Here is a 24,360-nt window from a genome sequence, read left to right as displayed (position 1 = left end):
ATTTCCGCCCGGTCTGGCTTCCCTCTGCATCTCTCGCTGTGCCAGGGAGGGCTGTTTTGCTGTCGGTAGACAGAAGCTGGGATGAGAGTGACGGGGATTGAGTGGGGATTATAGACCCATCAACTGGAGCCCAGAGAGAAAATGCTGGGATGAGAAAAGGGATTAATTTTATTTTTATTCCTGTGAGCTTGGGGGAGGTTAGGGGACTGGCAGGAGAGGTCCATACTGTCTTCTCTCCCTCCCCAGTGCTTCCTTCCTACACTGTTATTCCTGCCCTGCTCCCTGCTCCCCAGATTCATTCTTTGCAGGATTAATTCATTCATTCCCTAACTGCAGCCTAGTTTAGCCCAGCCATTGCATGAGCTTTGTCTTGTTTTGCAACTAAGTTAGTGCTTGTTTTTTTCTTAAAAAAAAAAATGTATTACCACTGAGTAGGTTTAAAACCACTGTCCGCTAACTTCATTATCTTTTTTTTTTCCAAGACAGTCTAGTCCTGGCTCTCCTGGAACTCACTGTGTAGACCAGGCTGGCCTCGAACTCAGAGAGATCTGCCTGCCTGTGCCTTCTAACTGCAGGGATTGAAGTTGTGAGCCGCTGCGCACAGCTTCACTAGTCTTCTTCATGAATTACTCTTTGTATTCTATGTCATCTCTTTAAGGCTGGTGACTCAAATACTTGTCATGTGAACTATGACAAGTATCTCTTATTGAGCAGATTATTCCTGGGCAGGATTTTGGGTTGATGCCTGGCACACCTTCTCTCCAGTCCTCTCAGTTCCACAAGGGGAGGTGGCAGTGTCTGTCATTTCTGCCTTACAGGTGAGGGCTGTGCGGCTTGGGTTTGATTGAGATATGTCCTCAGCCGGGAAGTGGTGGGATCAAGAATGAACCTGTCTGTTTTGCTTCTTTGAGTTATCTTCCCATACTGTATCAGACCACAGACTGCCTGTGTACCTCCTTCCCCCAAGCCGTAGGAGATCGTGAAAGGCCTCTGGGGTCCCAGCACCCAGCGTCCCGCATGGTAGTCACATGTTACACCTTCTCTGTCTGCTGGTCCGCATCAGCTTGGCTCTTACACCCTGACACATCCCTTACTCATGGTTGACGTTTCTTGTTCACTCCCTGTGGTAGGTGATACTTTACCTGATTGGAGTAGAACATTTACTCAGGGAATCCATAACTTAGCTAATGAAGCCAGAAGTCACTGGTTCATCCCCAAGGCAGATGAATTCCAAGGCTCTTCAAACTCTAGTGTCAGGATGTCACAGAGGCTGTCTAAGTGAAAACCTCATTTTTCCCCTGGTAAAAATCCTTCTCATCCCCTAAGGCTAGGCTGTGGCATCATCACCATGGGAAAGCTTCCCAGGTTAAGTACGTAACTGTGCATTCCCCAATGCCCTCATTTCTTTGTTTTGTTGATACAAACATAGCCATATGGTGCTAGTATTGCAGTTTCAGAAGCTTCCAGTCCTGTCAGGTCTGGGGCCCTGGAAGAAAGCAGACCACACACATACGTCATTTATTTCCTTCCCAGTTGAAGTGTAAGCCACTGGGTACTAAGCCATTCAGTAAGTGGATGGAGTTATGCAGTTGACAGCTTTACTTCTATGCAGATTGTGTAGTCGCCGAGGTCCTTGTCTTAGTCGCCTTTGTGTATGGCCCTCTTCAGCTTTCTCCCACCACTGTCTTTCCTGTTAGGTCACCTGCTTTGTGGCCTTTGGCTGTTTCTGTGGCAACGTTTCCCAGTATGTGGAGACAGAGTGAAGTTCAGCTCCCATCTAAAGAGATTAGTAGAGCGTGTACTGTCTGGGTATGCCAGCTGTCTGGGTTAGGGCAGCTTGGTGTGGTGTGACGTTTGTTTAGTTCTTTAAATTCTTTCTTTTAAAATGCTTTCAGGCCGGGCGGTGGTGGCGCACGCCTTTAATCCCAGCACTCTGGAGGCAGAGGCAGGCGGATCTCTGTGAGTTTGAGACCAGTCTGGTCTACAAGAGCGAGTTCCAGGACAGGCTTCAAAACCACAGAGAAACCCTGTCTCGAAAAACCAAAAAAAAAAAAAAAAAACCAAAAAAAAAATGCTTTCAGATTCATCAAGGAGAGATCCTTTCTACTCGTCCAGTTGCACCCCTGTTAACGTCTCACTTTTCAATATACATTCATCAAGCAAAGAAAGTGATACTGGCACAAGATTCCCCACTAAGCACCAGGCTTTCTCTGGGTGTTTTTGTTATCCCACTAAAAATCCCTTTTCTGTTCTAGGATTTAAGCCAGGACACCTCATTGTGTCCACTTCTCATGCTTCCTCAGCTTCCTCTGTCCTGACACAGTTTCTTGGTCCTTCCTGGTTTGTCATGACTTTGTTGGCATGACATCCACTTTACAGTTGGAAATGCATGTCTCTGGGCCAGGACTGCATGCTGCAGCTGGAGTGGGGGGAGGGGTAGATTGAGAACAGGTTCCCCTGGCTTGGGAACATAGCTGTTGGCAGGGTAGCTGGCATCTTTCAGCATTAGTCCCTGGAAGATAGTGCAGGGATTGCATGCCCTGGTAGATAGGAAGTGCACACCTTAGGAGAGCCTTCCTCTCAGTGCTCAGTCAACGCTGTCTGCTCGGCTGGGATGTGATGCTATAGAAGGATCATGCTGGGAAAGAGGATAGGGAAAGGAAGGATCCAGCAGATTCGAGGAGGGAAGACCTTGTCTTCCTCCTCTCTGCACTGGAGGGAGAGGAAGAGAGTCAGAGATAGGAGGCTGGGTCAGGGGTTGAAAGACCTAAAGGGAAGCTGAGCTCAGAAGGAGGAAGAAGAGTTTTCTGTCCTGGCTTCAAGGATGAGAGTGAATGTAGGGTGTGGTGTTCTCACTCAGACTGGTCTTGCTGGAAATTTCCTCTGGGTAAATCAACTCAGTTTTCTCAAATGTTGTTTTGCATGCACTCTCTTAGAAGCTCCCCTCTCTGAAAGGCTCTCATGTTTGGGTGAGGTTGGGCACCCTGTCTTCTGTGTATAATTTCTCATTATAATTGCTGCCCCCCTCCTCATGTGGTACTGTAGTCATCTCTTTGCCCAGCTGTCTCCCAGCTTAGCCGGAGAGAACCTGGAGAGCCAGGGATGCTGAGTTTGCCTTGTGAGTTTCCAACACTTGGACCATTACTTGGCAAGCATCAGATGTTCTTCTGGTAGGAAGAATGCAGGAACACATAAGCCTGTAGGGGAGGAGGAGAGTCTTTTGGGTGTGGTGGTTGGTTATGAAACCTTGAGATCCTCCTCCAAGGTAATGCAGTAATGAAGCTTAGATCATATCAAAGAGAAGTCCAGAATGAGCATTGTTCCTTATTAGCCGGGTGATTCTGAAGGAATTAACCTTCCTAATTTTTTATAGCTGTAACATCTACCCAGAAGGCCTCCCTTCACCTCCTTCCTCTCACGAAAATGTTCAGTGTTCAACTCTGGATCTAGCTTAGGTCTTGAGAAGCAAAACCAGGCGGTAGTAACTCAGCATGTGGGAATGGGGTTTTCAGTGTTTGTTTTAACAAACAGAAAGGAAGGCATTTTGAGACATATATAGAAGATTAAGAAATATTGACCCTGTACTAAGACCCAAGAAACCATTCAATTCCATAAGCTCCGAGTCAGTGATAGTCTTAGAGAAACAGTATAGCAATAGTCTTCCAGTTTACCCTTGTTGGAATTTCAATAGCTTCTTTCTAAATAACACAATAAAAGTCAAAACAGAAAGGACAAAGTATTAAGTGAATGATAGTAAGAGTGGTAAATTTGTGAGAGAGGTGCTGGAGCACAAACCAGAGAGTCTTGTTTCAAACTCATACAGAAGAAAAGTGAAAGGCTTCACATACATGAACTGAATTCCGATTGTCTGAATTTCTCTCCTCACCCATCACTTCTGAAAACTGGCATTGGAGTCACACGGAATGGGTGCCCCGTGCTGCTCTGCACACTTCGCGTATAATAGCTAATAGGAGTTTTGTGAGCAGAGTATTCTGGCCATGTTACAGTTGAGAAAACTGAGGCAGAGAGAACTAACCTGTTCAGGATGGTAGCTCATATCTGTGAAGTGCTATGCTGGGTCTTCACCACAGAAGCCAATTGTACCTATGTCTCCATATTCACGGACAGAGGCAGGGATACATGCACGACACCCCTTTCACTTGAGGATACGGGCCCATCTAGCTTAGTTTTATGGATGTTGTGGCATCTCTAAAATAGGTGGAGATTTGTCATTGAGACTGCAGAGAGGCACTTTCAGGCGCCGTCTGCTAGAATAGAGTCCTAATGATGCCGTTCAGTGTCTAAATTGCTTTGGATGAGTTAATTAACCTAATTAGCAGTTACCATATCTGTAAATGGGGAGAGTAATATTTGTCCCTCAGGGTTGGTGTGTGACTTAAATAACATGTTTGAAGTCATGGAAGTACTTGTGACAAATATACATAATTATTATCTACTGTCATTGCTGTGACAAAGTACAAGCGAGAGTTCTGGGGACTTTGGCTCTTGACATCTAACTGGCTGGTCTTGAACTAATCTGATGGGTGACTTTATTCCTCGGTGTCTCCTCCTTTCAGGTAGGGCCAATGTTTTGCCTTCATTTGCTCAGGTAGAACAAGACATTGAAAGGAAAAGCAGGAGGCACACCTCGGGTATCACTGTCTGCCGATTTCCTCTTTATTCTATGCAGAAGATGAAACTCAGTGAAAAGAGGAAGTGTTCTCTCAGGGACGGTTTGTTAATAAAGAAAATTGTCTATGAGAGAACTGGGCATTGGAAAAGGGTCATCTGATTTTTCAGTGGAGGAACAGAGCACTGGGTACCCACTGAGAGCCCACATACTCGCTTAGAATTTCTGAGTCTTTAATCAAAGAAGAGGGGCAGGGTACTCAGGTTGGGCCACCGTATGCCCTGTATGCATGTGTCCATATGTCCGGGGCCCTGTGAATGGTGAGTGGTGTCTGTCTTTGGGAGTTCCCAGACCCTGGTTCTAGAGGAGGCAGCTTTCGAGGAGTGGGCAGCAGGGATAAGAAAAGGGGGATGTCATCGTCCCTCTGAATCATAAGGGTCAGGAGAAAACTGGGTTTATAGAGCAGAGTCTGTGTCTAGAGTAAAGGACTGTTTCAGCCAGGGAAGAAGATAGAACAATTCATGTTCTGTGCTTGCTAAGAGGGCTCCTTCCCTCAGTCCTTTACTAGCCCCTAAGTCTAGTCCCTCTCCTCTCTTGATTCATCTCTCTACTCCCTTCTTAGCTGCTGTCTACTTTAGTGATTTTCTCCCTCCCTCCCTCCCTCCTTCCCTCCCTCCCTCCCTCCCCTCCTTCCTTCCTTCCTGCCTTCCTCCCTCCCTCCCTCCCTCCCTCCCTCCCTCCCTCCCTCCCTCTCTTCCCTCTCCCAAGTCCCAGTGAAGGAAAACTGCACACTGAAAAGGCGGTGGGGCCCTGGAGTCCACCTGCTGGGCTCCCCTTACTTGAAGATGCTGGGTGGTTCTGAGGAACATGGGAGGTATCCTGGGCCTTCTCCCAGGCCACAGTGGAGAGCTCAGCTCCTTACTTGGTGAGAAAAACCAATGTTTAATAAAGACACGTATTGTGTCCAAGGCCTACAGCTCCAATTTCACAGCACAGGGTATATTCTGCATGCCTGGGCTGCCAATTTCTTGTTTCAGGCTGCTGGTGGTGGTAGCCTTTGAGTAGGGAGCACTGCAGTAAGAAGGGCTTAGGACAGAGGCCTGATGCCCAAGCTGTGGGCTCTGCAACCAGTAGCTGTAAGACCTTGACTGACTTAACTTCAGACCTCCAGTTTTTTAGCTACAGCATGTAGATGGAATTTGTGGATATGATGTGCAAAAAATGGTAAGGGTGCAAGGCTATTAAGTACCTAGTAGTAGCTATAGGGGGCAAATAAATTTATCTATTATATGAGCTGTTGAAGAGTGATCTATGGTCAGACAGACAGACAGGATGGTAGAGAAGGCCTCTGAGAAAAAGACAATCTGCAGAATTATAGTTAAGTAGTTTGAGGTTGCATTCTAGGCTCCTCAGCATTCGCTACTCTGTGCAGAAGGAGTCACCATTTGCCTTTGTCTTTGACATTTGGAGTACCCTAGGCTTGAGAAGGGGAGATGAATCCTCAGGTAACTTGCTGTTTCCTGAGTCGTTGGTGATATCTTTCATCTCCCCACAGGAGAAGTTATCAGGAGGAAGTGAGTGGCTGGGCTTGTGGTTCTCCTGCACACTTTTCTTCCCGTGGTTGAACTTTCAGTTACTGTAACGTCTTCATTACCACATGTCTTGATTCTTTGATAATGATGTTGATGTTCTCTTGGCTAGGCTTAGTCATGTGAGCCAAGGATAAAGGGCAGAGTGTGTTTTCCTTGCCTCCGCTGGGGTTTGGGTGCAGACCCCGAGGAACCCGGATTTACCACAGCCACCGGTATCAGAAGAAAAAGAGCCCCTTTCTGGGGTACTTCATAGAGACGCCAGAGGATGGTTCTGGGTCCAGTTATGTCAGGTGACACATGACCATGGCCTTTTCCTTGCATTTTCTGATGCAGGTTAAATGTTGTTGTTACTTTATGTATTTAGAGGCTATACATGGGAAGAGCTCTGTCTGAGAAGATGGACATCCAGAATCTATAGTAACCCCATTAGTGTTGGGCACTCTTAATGTTGCGTTTAGCTCCAAAAGCCCTGTTTTACTGTTGACCCGGGTTTTTGTCCCATAGAAAACACACAGAGGTCTACGTTAATTATAAATGGATTGGCCTATTAGCTCAGCTTCTTATTAACTAATTCTTACATCCTATATATCTGTGTTAGCTATGTGGCTTGGTGCCTTTTTCAGTGAGGCAGTCACATCTTGCTTGCTCTGTGACTGGCTTCCTCTGTTTTTGGATTACGACTGCAGATTGAGTTTTTCTCAACAAGGGCACACCCAGTCCTTCTAATTCTTTCAAATAGTGCCACTCCCTGATGTCTAAGCATTCAAATATATGAGCCTATGAGGGCTGTTCTTATTCAAACACCACTACAGCAGTTATGGTGTTGCCCTTTGATTGCAGATGATAAGGCTCATGAGCAACAGAGCCCTTGAGCTAACTGAAGAATACAAGGGGAGATCTGCAGACTCTGCCTGTAGCCAAGGGAAGTGGGGCTCAGGAGAAGAAGGTGCCGCCATTGGTTCACTAGGCTCCATTCCCTTCAGGAGAGGAGAGTGTTGCCATTGGTTCACTAGGCTCCATTCCCTTCAGGCTCTTCTCACAGCACAGATTCCTTAGGGAGCTTGAGTGATCCCATGGCCTCCCCAAAATCAGGTAGGAAGGGTGAAAGAGCTTTCCATGGAAGGTACGCTGGACTGGCAGGCAGACATCCCAATGAATGTATTCTAACAGATACACATGGTAACCTTGATCTCCGGGGATTTAAGATCACTGGGTGCAGACTGATGACAGTAGGCTATGGTGGTTGCTATGGAAGGTCTTTACTGAGTGGCCGGAGCTTAAGGGAGGTTTTGAATTTTGCATGGGAGAGACAGGTATCAGGATGTCTGAAGTGAATTTGAAGATGACTAAGATTTTGGTAGTTGGACAGATGCATTTTTGGTTAGAATCCTGTGTGGCAGCATGGAAAGAAAGATATTACATTGAAAGGAAGGATGTGCCTAGGGACTGGAAGGATTCTCAAGTGGTTGATCTCAGGAATGCACTGGGGGAGAAGTGTGCCTGTGGCTGGACTTTAAAGGCCCTTGTGTGCTGTTTTGGGTAGAGGGATTTTGGTCCTAGGAGCTAAGCTGTCATTATATGATCTTGGGTGTCAGGAGGATGTAATCAGTTGAGTTTTTTAGGAGATAGCGGTAGATTGAGTAGGAGGACCCTCAGATTCAGCCCCTCTCTTGAAGGTAGCTATTGAGTTTGGGAGCTGACTGTCTCAGAGCAGACAGAAAATCAGCTGCTGGGAAGACCCTTGGAGAGATTTCCCAGGGCCACAAATTTCTGTGGAAATTGTTTGGATTTGTGGGGGTGGTGACAGGTAGTGTGGCCCTGGCCCTTTCCTTTGCTCCTGGAGTTTCCAGCCGTTGAGGATGGTGAGAAGGCTGTATACTGTTGAAGGGCGTGATGAAGCAAGTGTAGGGGCTCTTCTGCCCCAGCTCCACTCTCAAAGGTCAGTGTTCTGAGTGCTTAGAAGCCAGCAGTCCCTGTGTAGCCCTGGTCTGGGGGAGAGCAGTCAGGAGGAATGTGGAAACAGATCAGGCTTTTGTTGCTGGGTGGGAATGGAGTCACTTCTACTTAGCACATTTGTAATTCTGAGGAGGAAGGCAAATGAGGTTGAGAAGGTTTGCACTCTCTGAGGTTGGTGGAGGGGGCCTGGGGAAGAACTTCCTTCCTGGATAGGGAACAGCGTGCTTTTCTTTGCAGTAGGTGGTTTCTAAACACAGGAACATCTTTATTCCAGCTGTGAGGTTCAGCAGCTCAGGCTTTGAAGGAACTGCTTGGAACTTGTTTAAACAGCATTTGTAGGTTAGAATTTGCCTGCTACTAATCCTTTCTTAGTTTTAGGTTCTACAGCTAGAGTAAATTACTGAAATCCTACCACTAGTAGCAACAAGGTTGGTCTGGCTGTGGAGTTTAGTGACAGAGCACTTTCCTAGTTCCTGTGAAGGCCTAGGTTTTGACACCCCCCCCCCCAGTATAAAATCAAGCAAAACAAGACAAATGAACAACCAAGGCCCTAATGATGAGTATATAGCATACTAGATCCTGTGCAGATGTTATGAGTTCATTATCTCATTTATTTGTTTATTATGATTTTTTGGCAGATGGGTTCCTCTTTGTATCCGTGATGTTACCCAACTGCTTTGTAGACCAGGCTGACCTCAAACTCAGAGATCCATCTGCCTCTGCCTCCCCAGTACTGGGTAGGTTTAAAGGTACTATGGCCCAGATAATCTCACTTATTTCTTAGCTAACTTTATAAAATAGTGCTATTAGTTTTTGACAGTTAAGGAACCCCAGGCTCAACAAGCTGAGTAGTAACTTGCTTGTCCCTTCCTTCCTACTTTGTACAAAGTCAAGAGGTGGTAGAGTTTGGATTTAATTACAGACAAATTAAATTTTTATTCATTTTAAAGAAAATTATATATGATATAATTATATATATAGAGAGAGATGTATAGGCATGCATGCGTCTATCACCTATCATCTATCTATGTATCTTGTCTATGTGTGTATGTATGCTTAAATATAATTCTGTCAGTAACAGTGGCTGTTGGTTGTATCTTTCTTCTCACTCTGGCCTGCTCTGGTCTCTTACAGAAGCAGCTGACACAGGATGACGACACTGACGACGTTGAGATTGCTATCGACAATACGGCCTTCATGGATGAGTTCTTTTCTGAGGTGGGCAGCCTTCCTGTGTTTTTTTTTTTTTTTCCTGAATGTCTACAAGGAAACACAGTCTCCTCTGTAAGAATAAACAAACCTCAGATCTTTCAATGCTGGCAAGGGAACAGATGGGCAGGCAGAATTGTTCCAGGGAGATTCTGTTTTCAATTCATGGGAGTATCTAGACTTTACATCTTACTAAGGAAGTCGGGAGACAGAGGCTGGAGAGATGGCTCAGTGGTTAAGAGTACTTGCTGTACTTCAAGAGCAGCAGTTCTGACTCTAGGGGTCAGGACCCCAGGATGAACCACCCTTTCGCAGGGGTTCACCTAAGACCAGTGGGAAACACAGATATTTACATGATGATTCATCACAGTAGCAAAATTACAGTTATAAAGTGGCAAGGAAAATAATGTTATGGTTGGGAGTCGCCACAGCGTGAGCAACTGTATTAAAGGTCACCGCATTAGGAAGGTTGAGAACCACTGCTCTAGAGGAGCCACGGTTGATTCCCAGCACCCACGTGGTGACTCACACCGTCTAATTCCAATGCCAGGAATCCCGTGCCTTCTTTCTGCCCCTGTGGGCACCAGGCTTGCACCTTGTACACATCATATACATGCAGACAAAATGCTCATAGACATAAAATTAAATAAACAAATAACTAAACAATTTTTAAAAGGTAAGTGGAGGGTAAATTATATGTAATTGAAGATAGACTTGAGAAGTCTTAAGTACATGACTTTTTTTAAAAGTTGTTTTTTATATTTTTTAAAAAAGAAAGCAAGCAATCTTTTTTTTTTTCATTTTACATACCAATACCAGTTCCCACTCTCTCCCCTCCTCCCATTCCCATCCCCCTCCTCCATCCAATCCAGTCCTCAGAATGGGTAAGGCACATTGCTTTGGGGAAGGTCCAAGACCCTCTCTACTATATCTAGATTGAGCAAGGTATCCATCCAAAGAGAATGAGTTCCCAAAAAGTTAGTACAAGCAGTAGGGATAAATCCTGGTGCCACTGCCAGTGGCCCCATAGTCTGTCCCAGCCATATGACGAGGGTCTAGTTTGGTCCCATGCTGGTTCCTTTCCTGTCTGGCTAGAGTTGGTGAGCTCCCATTAGCTCAGGTAAACGGTTTCAGTGGGTGAACCCATCATGGTCTTGACCTCTTTGCTCATATTCTCACTCCTCCCACTCTTCAACTAGACTTCAGGAGCTCAGCCCAGTGCTCCACTGCAGGTCTCTGCCTCTGCTTCCATCAGTTGCTGGATGAAGGTTCTAAGGTGACATTTATGATATTCATCAATCTGACTACAGGAAAAGGCCAGTTCAGGCACTCTTTCCTCTATTTCTTAGGGTCTTAGCTGGGGTCATTCTTGTGGATTTCTGGGAATTTCTCTAGTGTCAGGTTTCTTGCTAGCCCCATAATGGCTCCCTCATACTACTACAAGGACATTTGTACAACTATGTTCATAGCAGCATTATTCATAATAGCCAGAACTTGGAAACAACCTAGATGCCCCTCAACCAAAGAATGGATAAAGAAAATGTGGTACATTTACACAATGGAGTACTACTCAGCAGTAAAAAACAATGATGTCTTGAAATTTGCATACAAATTGATGGAGGTAGAAAAAAAAAAAATCCTGAGTGAGGTAACCCAGACCCAGAAAGATGAGCATAGTATGTACTCACTCATAAGTGGATACTAGCTGTAAAGCAAAGGATAACAAGCCTATAGTTCATGACCCTAGAGAAGCTAAGTTACAAGGTGAACCCTAAGGAAAACATATATTTATCCACCTGAAAAGGGGAAATAGAAATGGTCCCCTGACAAACATGGAAGCATGGGAGTATGGGGAGAAGGGAGGGCAGAAGAGGAAGAGGAGGGGAGAAGGGGAGGGAGGAGGAGAACTTGAGGGAACGGGATAGTTGAGATCGAGGATGGATAGGGATGAGAACAAGGAAAGAGATATTTTGATTGAGGGAGCCATTATGGGGCTAGCAAGAAGCATGACAACATTTTAATGATGTCTTTTCTTTTCTTTTTTTTTTTTAAAGATTTATTTATTTATTATGTATACAGTGTTCTGCCTACATGCATGCCTGCAGGCCAGAAGAGGGCACCAGACCTCATTACATATGGTTGTAAGCCACCATGTGGTTGCTGGGAATTGAACTCAGGACCTTTAGACGTGCAGGCGGTACTCTTAACCACTGAGCCATCTCTCCAGCTCAATGATGTCTTTTCTTATTTAAAATTATATAAATACATTGTCAACCTTAGGGTCACAGCTAGGAGTAAAACCAAATTATTGCTTCTTTAGGCCTTTGATTCATATTGGTGAAATTTGTTGTTTTTTATAATTTTCCTAAATGTCTTAATTCTAGTGGTGATAGAGAGAACAAGATGCTACTGGCTTGTGTTTGTAAAGTCACATGTGCCTACAGATTCATGTGTACTTTGGGCATGAAGAGGGCCTTACAGGGTTGAGTTGCAGCAATATGGAGTAAGAGAAGCATGGGGGAGGGGGCAGGAGTGTATCAAGACCAGAAATGCTGGCTTCGGAACTGAGAATCCTTAGGTTCAGATCTCCGTTCACTTCTGACCAGCTATTGATTTTGTGAATGTTCTTTAGCCTGCCGGGCCTGTTTTCCTTATCTGTAAAGTGGGATCAGCTATACAATGATTCCCATAGGGTGGTATTGGTTGGGTTCGAACTGTTACTAAGCAGCAGGGCAGGAGTTGGGCGTGGCTGTTTGGCCAATAAGAATACTCATTCTGGATGGCAATGTAAGAAGCCATAAACCTCTGTGATCATGTATTTGAGAAATTTTCTTTTTTCCTGTCAGAAATGTATTTGTTTAAAGATACTGCTGTTTCTTAATTTAATTACATTTATTTAGTGTGTGTGTGTGTGTGTGTATATATATATATATATATATATGCCTCTGCACATGTATAGGTCAGAGGACGACAGGACGACTTGACTTCAGGGAGTTGGTTCTTTCTGGCCACGGGGGTCCGAGGAATCTAACCTGGGTGACAGAAAGTATCTTTACCCGCTGAGCCATTTTGCTGTTCATCTCTCAGATATTTAGAGTGCACATTATCTTCCTAAAGGCCCATAGTGAAGTCCCGTAGTGAAGAATCTTGCTTTCTAGGCTCTCTCAGTGTTTACCTCTTCACAGACCTGACATGGAACTTTTATTAGCAAGGTTGAGTGGAAAATGTATCATTAAAGCTTTCTTTTGAGGAGTCTTCCTTAGTTTGGGCTGCTATCACAAAGTACATAGTTTGGATGGCCTGTAGATAATAGAAACTTCCTTGCTTGGTTCTTGAGCTTAAAAGTTTGCATTCAGGGTTCTAGCATTATTAGATTATGTTGGGGTTCTTCTTCTAAATTGCAGAGTACTTTAGCTTCCTGTGGCCCCACAAAGTGGAAATAGACAAAGACAGCTAATCTCATTCGTGAGGAATCCATCTTCATGACCTAGTAACCCACAAAAGCCCCACATTTAAATTCCTTTACATTAAGAATCAATGTATGGCTGGGTGGTGGTGGCACACACCTTTAATCCCAACACTTGGGAGGGAGAGGCAGATGGATTTCTGTGAGTTCAAGGCCAGCCTGGCCTACAAAAGCTAGTTCCAGGACAGGCTCCAAAGCTACAGAGAAACCCTGCCTTGAAAAACCAAAAACAAGAAGCAAAACAACAGCAGCAACAACAACAAAAATAAATAAATAATCAATGTATGAATGTGTGGGAGCACGGCATTCAGTTCATTATAGGTGCACTTAGAAAATGAGACTATTTTGCTGGGGATACAAAGCATATTTCTCTCTCTCTCTCTCTCTCTCTCTCTCTCTCTCTCTCTCTCTCTCTCTCTCTCTCTCTCTCTCTCTCTCTCTCTCTCTCTCTCTCTCTCTCTCTCTCTCTCCCTCATATGCTTGTGCACATTTGTGCATCTGTGTGTGGAGACTGGAGGATGACCTCAGGGTCAGCCTCAGAAATATCCACCTCTTTTGAGAAATTGTCTTTCATTGGCATAGATCTCACCAGTTAGGCTAACCTGGCATCTACCTATCTGTGCCTTCCCAGTGCTAGGATTACAGACATGCCTCTATACCTTGGGTTCTTATCTGAATTCTGGGGAACTGAACTCAGCTTCTTAAGTTTACAAGGCAAACACTTTACCAAATGAACCTTTCCCCACAACCTCAAGCAAGTTTATTTCTTTAAGCTTCTTGTATTCATACATTCATCAAACAGACATTTAGAGAGTGACCCTGCACATTTGGCATCGTGAGGTCTTTTCTGTTAGTCTGAGATGAGAAACACAGCGTTGGCATTTGAAGCATCTGAGTCCTACTTACAGAAGAGGCCAGGTTCTCTAGAGCTGGCTAGGAGGGTGTGTGTGGATGGAGCAGTAGGAGCTACAGAGGGACCAGTCTTGAAGCACAGGGTTCTGCTGCTTGGACTTGAGTTTTGTCACTTTCAAAGTGACTATAATTTAGAAATCTAGGTATGAGGTCAAAGCCACAGGCTGAGAACTTCTTAACTCCTTCAGTAGGGCATTTGTATGAGAGGGAAGTAGGCAAACTGGTAGATTCTGATTTCAAGAATCTTCCAGGAGTGAGGCAGGAAGCCTTGGCTGGTCACTTGGCGATTTACTTTTGACCTCTCTGTCCCATTTCCTTTCCTGCACTTTGCCCTTTCTTGCTTGAGCTACAGTAAAATGTATACAATATATAGACTAGCATATAGTATGACATGTATCTGTATACTGTACTCTGTTTGAAGCCACCTTCCTACTATGCCCTTCCTTTCCTACTTGGTCCTTCTTCTAAGTTCCTAGTAGTGCTTCATCTCTTCTCTCTGTGTGTGTGTGTTGTGTGTGTTTATGTGTGTGTATATATAAATTCTGTTTGAAAGAAAACATACCTAGTTGACTCTCTGAGACTGCTTTAACATGATTTTTTTCACTTAACATAATGACCCCTAGTTCCATCAATTTTCCTATAAATGACAGTATTTTATTCCTTATGACTCAGTATTCTGATATGCATACATTTTAAGAATCTGTTCATCAGTTGGCAGATATTTAGGCTGATTTTCTGTCTTGGTAACTGTCATCATGGGTGTGAGCTGTCTCTACTGCGTGCTGACATCATTTCCTCTAGGTGTAATTGCGGGAGTGGTGCAGCAGGGTCGTATACCAGTTCTGATTTTAGCTTTTCGAGGAACCGCCATACTGTTTTCCATAGTGGCTGTGCTAATTTACATCCTACCCACAGTGTATTTCCTTTATCCACCATGCTTGTTCTTTTTTATGATTGACATTCTGATTAGGGAAGATTAGTGTTTTGGCTTAGTTGATTTGAGAATATTTTCTTAGAAAACTTGTTTTTTTTTTATTGGTCAGTCCATTTCTGAGATCATACCTTTTATACTCCCATACTTCCATAAAAGGAAGCTGAAAAACTAAGTCATGATAAAAACCCTTTAGGGACTTAGGAGTTTAGGAGAGGCAAAGACTAGTTCTTAAGCAGCAGAAGAAAACATCTCGTTTTGCCTTTTAACTCACCTAGCCACAGTCTGCCGGGACTTTCTGTTTTCTGTCATTTCAATTCCATTGGAGAATTAGGTTCAGGAGAAGAGGCCATTGATGCCTTCAAAATAACTACCACTTGCTCCTGTGAAATGGCTCAGTGGTTAAGGTGCTTGCCATGCAAGTGTGAAGATTCCCAGGACCCATGCAAATGCCAAGTAGGCGTGTTATCCATTTGTAATTCTAAGCCTCAGAAGACAGAGATAGGGATCCCTAGAGTAAGCAGCCATGTCCATGGATGCTGGGTTTGATTGACCCTGCCCCAATGAATAAGGTGTCATAGGGATTGAGGATGATTCCCAACATATACCGCAGGCCTCCATATGCATTTGCACCCGTATGTGTTCATACTCTTGCAAACGCAAGTACGCATAACACACATTTAAGCGTGGAAATGGAAACAGACAAATATAACTTGCTCCTTACAGTGAGATGACTGTGGTTAATATCATGTGGTGATTCTAATTGGCAGCACCTACCATCAGGAGTAGGTGACTTGATGTTCTTAGATTTTTGTGAGTGGCTACATTAAGATTGCTGTAGGATTCAATGAGACATACTTTTAAAGGGCAGCCTGGTGCCTGGCATATAATAAACGAGCAGTTGTTATTGCTGTTGGTATTTATTGTTATCATCTAACATTCTGTTATTATGTACTTAATGTGCTGTAAGCTTGTTCAAGGTCATAAAATGCTAAGAGGTGGAGCTGAACCCTGGACTTGTGCTGTCTGATACTAATTTTTAAAGTTGTATTATCGAGGGTCTCATATTGCTGACAGATCCTTGGTAAATAGTCTGAAAACCTCAACAGATAGTAAAAAGGCACAAGGGATGCATTAGCCTCAAATTTAGTGGTGATTTGAAAAGCCTGCTTTTGGGTTGGCTTATTTCATCAGCAATGCTTCTATTCACTGTATAAAAAGGCTCCGGATAAGGAGTTGTGGTCAATTTCATGTTGGTTAATTGTTGCAGTGCTGATGTCCCTTTCACTTTGGGATAAGGCAGAGAGGCACAGTGGGTGCTGAGGTTTCTTCTGCATCTGCTGCCCCCTCTATACATCTGTGTCAGGGGCCATGGTGCCCAGACAGCTGTGCCTGTGGATGGAGCTGATGTGTACTGTTGCTGATGGTGCTTTATCACAAAACCATAAACTATTGGAACTATTGTAAACAGGAACTGCTTTTTGTTTCCTGGCCACCCAGACCCGAATAGTCACACAAAACTGTATTAATTAATTTGACTGATGGCTCAGGCATATTTCTAGCTAGCTCTTACATCTTAAATTAACTCATTGGCTTGTGGTATAGTGGTAAGATTCTGGTATCTTTCTCCTTCAGCAGCTACATGGTGTCTGCCTGACTCTGCCTTTTTTTCTCCCTCTATCTCTGTTTGGATTTCCTGCCTTGCTATATTCTGTCCTACCATAGGCTAAAGTAGTTTCTTTATTAACTAGTGGTAATGAAACGTAGTCACAGCATTCAGAGGGGAATCCCACGTCAACAGTTGTCTCTCCTGGTTATTCTCCATGGGTTCCCTGACCTTCTTGACTCTGATCTGAACCTTGCTATTCGAGGTGAGTGATTACTTTCCTCCCAGGGAGGAGCAGTGTGGATTGTAATGACAGTTCTTTATAGACCAATTTCCTCGACAGTGGGCATGGCACTTCCTGGGCCTTTTTTTCATCCTCTTCCACAAACGTAGAAGATGGACAGCTTGCAGCAGGAAGCGCTGCTGAGCCTTATTCTCAGGTGTGGACTCTTTTTCCTATGTTGTCTTTCTGATTATAGATTGAGGAAACTCGACTCAACATTGACAAGATCTCAGAAAGTGTGGAGGAAGCTAAGAAACTCTACAGTATCATTCTGTCTGCACCGATTCCAGAGCCAAGTGAGTGTTGACTGAGTTGAGTCACCCTGTACTGACCCTTTGCACTGGGGCTGAGACAGGCCTGCTCTCCTCCCTTCTGGGAACAGCAGTGGGGTGTATCCATCCCCTCGTGCTAATGTACATATCACATCACAGATCACCTCTCTTCTCTCTTCCCAAGCTCTCGTTCCCAGCCTCCACCAGGTCTCCTCTCCATAGTCCCACTTGAACCATTCAAACTCCTCTACTTCCCGGGTCAAACCGCTCATGACTGGTAATGCTCCTCTTATACCCCAAGCCCTGTCCCAGCTCTGTGACTTGGCTTGCATTCTTTCTTTTGACTGAGAGTTAGCGAAGTCCCTTCTGTCTCTTCCTTGCATTTGTTCCTGCTGTTGAGGCAGCCTTTTGTTCCCTTGGGTGTTTTATATTTGCAGAATACAGCTTAGTACTGTATTTATTTATTTATTTATTTATTTATTTATTTATTTATTTATTTATTTATTTATTTATTTATTAAAGATTTCTGTCACTTCCCCACTGCCGCCTCCCATTTCCCTCCCCCTCCCCCAGTTAAGTCCCCCTCCCTCGTCAGCCCAAAGAGCAATCAGGGTTCCCTGCCCTGTGGGAAGTCCAAGGACCACCCACCTCCATCCAGGTCTAGTAAGGTGAGCATCCAAACTGCCTAGGCTCCCACAAAGCCAATACGTGCAGTAGGATCAAAGAACCCATTGCCATTGTTCTTGAGTTCTCAGTAGTCCTCCTTGTCCGCTATGTTCAGTGAGACCTGTTTTAACCCAGGCTTTTTCAGATCCAGGCCAGCTGGCCTTGGTGAGTTCCCTGTCTTTTATGTTCCTAAGAAATGCAGACTGTCTGCTCCTGTTCCCTGCCTTATTTTGCTCAGTGGCTCTCCAGTTCCTGAGCATATGGGGATTGTCTCCTCATGTTCCCACCTTCCTCTCCACCTTTCTCCTGCCACCCCTGCTCCATCCTGCTGGTACTTCCCTCATGCTAACCTCTGGCTGTTCCGGCTTCCCTTATGTTCTTTATATATCATGCTTTCTCCTTGGGATTTCTGCTCTTAGTCCCCTTGGCTACATAGCTAACTTACAATTTTTCTTTTTTAACTAACTAACTAACTAACTAACTAACTAACTAACTAACTAACTCTTTTACCATTTACTAACCTGTAGTTTTTTTTATTTTTATTTATTTTTTTATTTTTCTGTTGTTGTTGAAACACAGTTCTCCTGTCTCTGCCTTTTAGGGGGCTCTTCTGGATCCCTGAGCTGTGCTAGGGATTCTCCATAACCATCCCATGTACATCTTGCTCAGAACTTAAACTATACCTTACCTTGTGCTATATATCAAGACTTCTGATCAACTCCCTATTCATCTCCTGCCAGGCTCAGCCCCTTGAAGGTGGAATCTGTAGCTTTTCCTTGATCCCTTAGTTTCTCAGTTCCAAGTATGAATGGAACTGAATGATGGTTCTGGAATGAAGGGTTATAGCTCTTGTTTAATTTGTTCCGTAAGCCCCACCAGAGTATGGTGCTCCATGCATCAGTTGGGTCAGCTCTGGGCATGTAGTAGATACATCAGAAATACCTGCCTCATTAAAGTTGGTGGGCTTTGGTTGAAATTTCTTTTCCCCAGAACTTCCATAAACTCCTCTCCTTTCACCTGAGATTGAGCATACATGGCAAGCAAGTTGACTCCTCTAAAAGCGTGGCTTGGATTGGGGAGGCTTATTAAGTAAAGCAGATCCTAAGCTCTAACCCTGGGGTATTTGGTTCTTTAGGTCTGGGGTGGGGTGCCTGGAAAGTGCCTTTTGATTTAGTTAATTAGTAATTTATTTTGGATGTGAGGGATTGAACCCAGGGCTTGGTGCATGCTAGCATGTGATCTACCACGTGCCTTCCCTTAGTCTGAAAGTGCTTTAAGAAGAAAAAGAAAAAAAAGAAAAAACCAAACCATCTTCCTGTGACCGTGGTGGTGGATTCTGGAAAGCACACTGAGATCATGGTGCCAGCGGGTGTCTGAGAAAGCTTCTGCCTTGCTGTTGATTTTTGTAACTCACAGAGCAGTGTGTCCTCTTTTCTAACCAAGTCTACCTCTTCTGTTTCTCCAGAAACCAAAGATGACCTTGAACAGCTCACAACTGAGATCAAGAAGAGGGCCAACAATGTCCGGAACAAGCTGAAGAGTAAGAAGGGAACACAGGAATAAGCCAGTCTCCACCACAACCAGATGCAGCTTCCCAGGGCTCACTTCTTATCTGTCAGTCATCTCAATGGGGGTGACATCACTTGTCCCATTCTTACTGGAGGCTTGGGCACTGCTCCTGGACTGACCTACTATATCCTTAGATATTTATTGCCTCTTGAATTCTCACTGTAGTTGAAAATTGCAGAACTGAAGTTAGGAAGAGGGAGTTAAGATGAGCTTTCCAAGCTACGGCGGTGGTGGTGTGTGCCGTTAATCCCAGCACTCAGGAGGCAGAGGCAGGCGCATCTCTGGGTTTGAGGCCAGCCCGGGCTACAAAATGAGTTCCAGGACAACCAGAGTTGTTACACAGAGAAACCCTGTCTTTAAAAGCAAAACAAAACAACAACAAAACAAAAAACAAAAACCCAGCCCAAACAAAAACAAAATATTTGTGCTTTCCACTGTATCATTTTATTATTTTAGCTAGTCCTTCCATTCTTTCTTACCGGTTCCCCAGCACCATGTGCCTTTGAGAGGTAACTGCAGAGACTTACAGGTCTGTCATTCAGCCGGCAGACACTTCTTACTGCGTACCTTCTCGTTCCTAACTTCTGCCCTGGTTTTGGAGCACAGCTGAGTAAAGCCACTATCATAGAACTGGAAACCCCAAATACTTGCTTATTTCCACAGCTGAAATCTATGTTCCCATTCAGAGTACTTGTTGAGTATGTATTTTTGGTCAGAGAGGAAAGTATTATTATTTTTTTTTTGTATCCAATAAATTACAACAGTTATTTTAATGGGTATGGAGAGGAAGACAGCTTCTGAAAATAGTGATAATGTGGTTGTCCCTGCGCTAAACAGTCTATTTCAATTTTGCATTGGTATTTTAAAGAGGTTCAGGTTGAGTGTCCTGAATCTAAAATTTCCAAATTAAAAATATTCCAAAATCTGAAATGTTTTGAGCATTCACGACACCATAAGTAGAAATTTCACACCTGACCTCCCACATGCCCTAGAAAGATAGTGCGAAATTATCTCCAAGCTCTAAGGTGTCTGCTCTGTCTATGCAAATATTCCACATTTAGATACAATCTGAGACGCTCCTGGTTCTAAGCATTTCACATGGAGGGTGCTCAGTTTGTGTTGCTACCTCTTTCATTTTATTTACAAGAGGACAGGTGGCTGAAAGAGGTTACAAGGTTTTCCCCGTGTTAAACTGCTAGTCCGTGGCTGGGTAAGGGTGAGCGCCTCAGTCCCTTGATGGCCTGAACTGCACTATTAGTTGTGTTGCAGAGACTTGGTAATCACATAGGCGGATGAGAGCAAGTGTCCAGCTCATGGAGTAGATGTTAGGTCTTTGCAGTTGTACCTCCCTGTTGACCACCTTCATGGCCCCTGTGTGTGAGGATGGGTAAGGAATCTGCATGGATAGGATGCTGTGCGGGAGGAAGGATGGATGTGTTGCTAGGGTAACTCTCTCACTCCAGGTATGGAGAAGCATATTGAAGAAGATGAGGTCCGGTCCTCAGCAGACCTTAGGATCCGAAAGTCCCAGGTAACTTTGTTTCTGGTTTAGCAGTCATTTTTTGCCACTCTTAATTATTTTTTGCTATTGTGCATTAAAAAATGGTATGATTCTGTTGTTTTGGAACTCAGTTTGAGGAACTGGGAAAAGGGAAGCATCCAGGTGGAAGCAGTGCTCAGGGCCCATTGTTCCCTTTTGGCCTTCTCTCACACTCAGAAGGAGGCACTTAAAGTACTTCCCTAGATTCTTCAGAGCTCAGCCTCAGCGCCTCCTTGTTTTATAGGCAGAGAAACTGATGTCTTTCTTCTGAAGACTATTGTTAGTAGTTGTTCACTTAGGAGCCATTGAAACACGGTCCTTGTTCTATGAGAACTGACACAAAGCATAACCCGACACTTGGGAGGCTGAGGCAGGAGGACTGTCAAGACTACAAGGCTGCCCTGCCTGAGCTATAGTGTGAGAACACTAAAAAGTAAAAAACATACAGGAAAAAAAGGGAGGAGCTTGATATGATGTTTAAGTGGTAGAGTAAATGCTGCCTAGCAGGAAAACAATGGAAGAAGACATAATTGAGTGTATGTTCACTCGTCACTGAAAGATCTCATGGAGATCTGGGGGTAACTAGGGAAGACTGGGCCTCGGGGAAGCAAGAGTGCCTCTGTAGACAGGCTCAGAGGCAGAGTTTCCCTTTTTTGAGAGGAAATAAGAAATAGGATCAGGGATGAGTATGTTTGTACACGTGCGTGTTGGCAGCAGCAGAGGCGTGGTGGCACTGGCAGGGAAGATGGCGGCAGCGGCAGAAGGTTGAGTAATGGGAATAGCCTGTCTTGAGAAAAGAATTTGTTGCTGGGTAACAGATGCTGACCTTCCAGCAGAGAATGTAGCATCACCCTCCAAAGGGCTTTACTAGTTGAGGGAATTTGGATCAGATTCAGTAGCTGACAGTCATTTTTTAGGCCACACAGCATGCTAGGGGGGGTTTAATAGCCTTTTGGATGTGAGTGGGGAAGAGGCAAGAGGTTGGGAGGCTCTTATGCTTTTGCAATGATTTTGTCTGAATTTACAAGAAAGTAGTGCATTTGTTTAAAAAAAAAAAGGCATCAGTAGGGCTTGCTGCTGTGAGGTGGGCAAGGAATTAAGATTATCATAAAAGTCTGTTGAGAGAAAAATGTCTATTTGTAAGCAAGAAAGGTTGAGATTATCAGCTGGGGTAAGAACTTCAGGGTCTTTTACATGTGGGAAGGGTGAGTGACATCAGCCAGGGCTCTGGTGGAGCATTGCTGCTGGGCTCCCAGGTTCTCAGTGATTTCTCCTTTTGACTAACAGTTACAATGCGAGTTCAGTAAAGGGGGAAACGGATAGTGGAGGCTACATTGAAAGTGGCAGTGGACTCTTCCCAAAACACCCAACTAGGAGAGCAACACTGGGTTTGCATTTTGTCTTTGGGTTTCAAGCCCAGGCTGCTGCAGACTAGGCTGTGCTGGGGTGGGGCAGAGTTGTCCACCATCTCCTGGGGTCCGCTCATTTGACTTTGTTTCTGTAGCATTCCGTCCTCTCCCGGAAGTTTGTGGAGGTGATGACAAAGTACAACGAGGCTCAGGTGGACTTCCGTGAACGCAGCAAAGGGCGCATCCAGCGGCAGCTTGAAATTAGTACGTGTTTGAAGTTGGGCCAGTGTCTATCTCTATCTTTTCCTGCTATGTGGTTGTTCATCCCAAGTCCTGGGAGAAGCAACTGTGATCCTGCTGCTTGTGCCTTCTGCATTCTATTTGGTGCTCAAACCCAGGGCAGATGCTATGGCATTGGTGTATCTGCCATATGGTATCCTAGGTTGGAAGGTGTTCCATTTGTTGAGCCAAGGAATTTTATTCTTATGGGATCCAATACTTACGCCTGCAGGGGACACCCACTAAAGAGCCGCTCTCCTGAGAACTCATTGCATCGTCTTGCTGCTAAATGGAAAAGTACATTTTATGACACAAAGGTGTAGTGCTAGTTGCTGTGAGGAATTAAAAAATTAATAAAGTTACATTGTTTAGGAATTTAGTGATGTGGAAGGGTAGGCCTCACAAGGAAAATGGCTTCAAGTGGGGGAAGCTGTGTGAGCAAAGATATTATCAAGAGAAAGCAGATGTGTTTGTCTAGGAGTGGCAAGTTGTCCATGGTTGGACGAAGGGTGTGTTTGAAGCCGCAGTGTAAAGTGGAGGGAGGGCTGCCCAGAAATTGTGCCCTGTCATGAGGGCCTTGGGCTCTGAGGTATGGTGGTTGGGGCTAATAAGCAGTCTGAGCTGAGAAGTAACGGGGTACGTGCTTAGGGTGGGGGTTGGCTGCTGATGGTGTTAAGGATGGGTTGAATTGGGAGAGGAATCAGGAGAGTCAGTCGGTTGTTGGAGACAGCGCTTGTTTGGGAGGGAATTTCAGATGGAGTTGTGCTTTGATCTTCTACTCGATGTTTATTTCTTTTGTTACCAAGCTGGCAAGAAGACAACAGATGAGGAGCTGGAAGAGATGTTGGAGAGTGGTAACCCTTCCATCTTCACTTCCGGGGTGAGTGACCGTGGCACCATGGACAGCGAGGGTCATGGGGGAGATTCATGGCCTTGACTTCACTGAAGTTGCAGCTGAGCAGGGGCGGAGCTTATGCAGGGTGGGGGGGCTCTGCAGGGGCAGTCTGTTACTAGTGCCCCGCTGATGGCCTGTCTCTATGGGGCCTGTTGTAGATCATCGACTCGCAGATTTCCAAGCAAGCCCTCAGTGAGATTGAGGGTCGGCACAAGGATATCGTGAGGCTGGAGAGCAGCATCAAGGAGCTCCATGACATGTTTATGGACATCGCCATGCTGGTGGAGAATCAGGTAGCTGGCAGGGGAAAAGCACACCTTACCTTGAGAACCATAGGTGATATTTTGGAGGTTCAGTGAGGCAGGGAAGAGGGAATTTTCACCATGGAGCAATAGAATTCAAGTGTCTGAGGCAGAGGTGTACATTCTTATCAGGTGTTGGCATTTAAGCCATTTCAGTCTTGTTATTTCAGCCTGTCACTTCGGTTCCCAGTGATTCTAGTTAGTAATGAAGTTTCCTATATCATGATAAGAACATGGTTCACTCAGCATCTTTTTTTGTCTCCTGCTTCTCCCTTCCTCCCTCTCCCTCCTCCTGTAAAGACATGGGTTCTTTGGCTGGGGAATGTATCGTTCAGTTGACAGGATGCCTGCCTAGCACTCATGAGGCCTTGGATCTAAGCCGTCTTCTAGCCCAGATCTACATAAACCAGGCATAGCACCATGTACCTATAATCTCAGCGCTTGGGAGATGGAGGCAGGCCGATCAGGAGCTAAAGGTTATCTTCCAATACAGAACAAGTCTGAGGGGCAGCCTGGGATCCACCCTTCCTAAAAAAAGTTAAGTCTTGCTGACAAAGCTTTGACATTCAGCCTACTGATAGCAAATAATTTTATTGAAAAAATTTTTCCTCCAATTCACCATAGAACTTAGTTTTTCCAGTTTTGTTTTGTTTTTATATTTGTCTTTTGCTGAGCATGTTGGCACTTTTTGCTAAGACTCAACAGTAGGCATGAAGGAAGAATTAGGGAAAGAATATTTATAGAAACACAGGACTGGACAGTTCATCCCAAGGCATGCCTGCCTGTTCAGGGGCGACATTTGATATTGCTTGCAGATGGTCTTCATGTCTGTTGGATGTTTTGTCCCTGGGTCTTGGGATAGAATTAGACATCATGCAGAGGTCACAGTGCTGTGTGGCTTCC

The 24,360-nt window shown here is 44.7% G+C and overlaps 1 protein-coding gene across 4 annotated transcripts in view; it reads left to right on the top strand.

The window, feature by feature from the left end:
* The window catches only part of Stx3 (syntaxin 3), a 39,722-nt gene that overhangs the window by 5,254 nt on the left and 10,108 nt on the right, over window positions 1–24,360 (top strand). For all 4 annotated transcript variants that reach the window (XM_050137564.1, XM_050137565.1, XM_050137562.1 and 1 more), the window contains exons 2-8: window positions 9,313–9,396; window positions 16,782–16,881; window positions 18,989–19,063; window positions 20,556–20,623; window positions 22,137–22,245; window positions 23,067–23,140; window positions 23,314–23,448. In XM_050137564.1, coding sequence (XP_049993521.1) covers window positions 9,313–9,396; window positions 16,782–16,881; window positions 18,989–19,063; window positions 20,556–20,623; window positions 22,137–22,245; window positions 23,067–23,140; window positions 23,314–23,448 — 645 coding nt within the window. The remainder of the gene's footprint in view (window positions 1–9,312; window positions 9,397–16,781; window positions 16,882–18,988; window positions 19,064–20,555; window positions 20,624–22,136; window positions 22,246–23,066; window positions 23,141–23,313; window positions 23,449–24,360) is intronic.

The sequence above is a fragment of the Alexandromys fortis genome, unplaced genomic scaffold, assembly GCF_014885135.2.
Source record: "Alexandromys fortis isolate MF-2015 unplaced genomic scaffold, M_Fortis_MF-2015_v1.1 scaffold_3, whole genome shotgun sequence".
Classification (NCBI taxonomy): Eukaryota; Metazoa; Chordata; class Mammalia; order Rodentia; family Cricetidae; genus Alexandromys; species Alexandromys fortis.
Note: the sequence above shows the minus strand (reverse complement) of the source record. Positions and strands in the feature narration are given on the sequence as shown.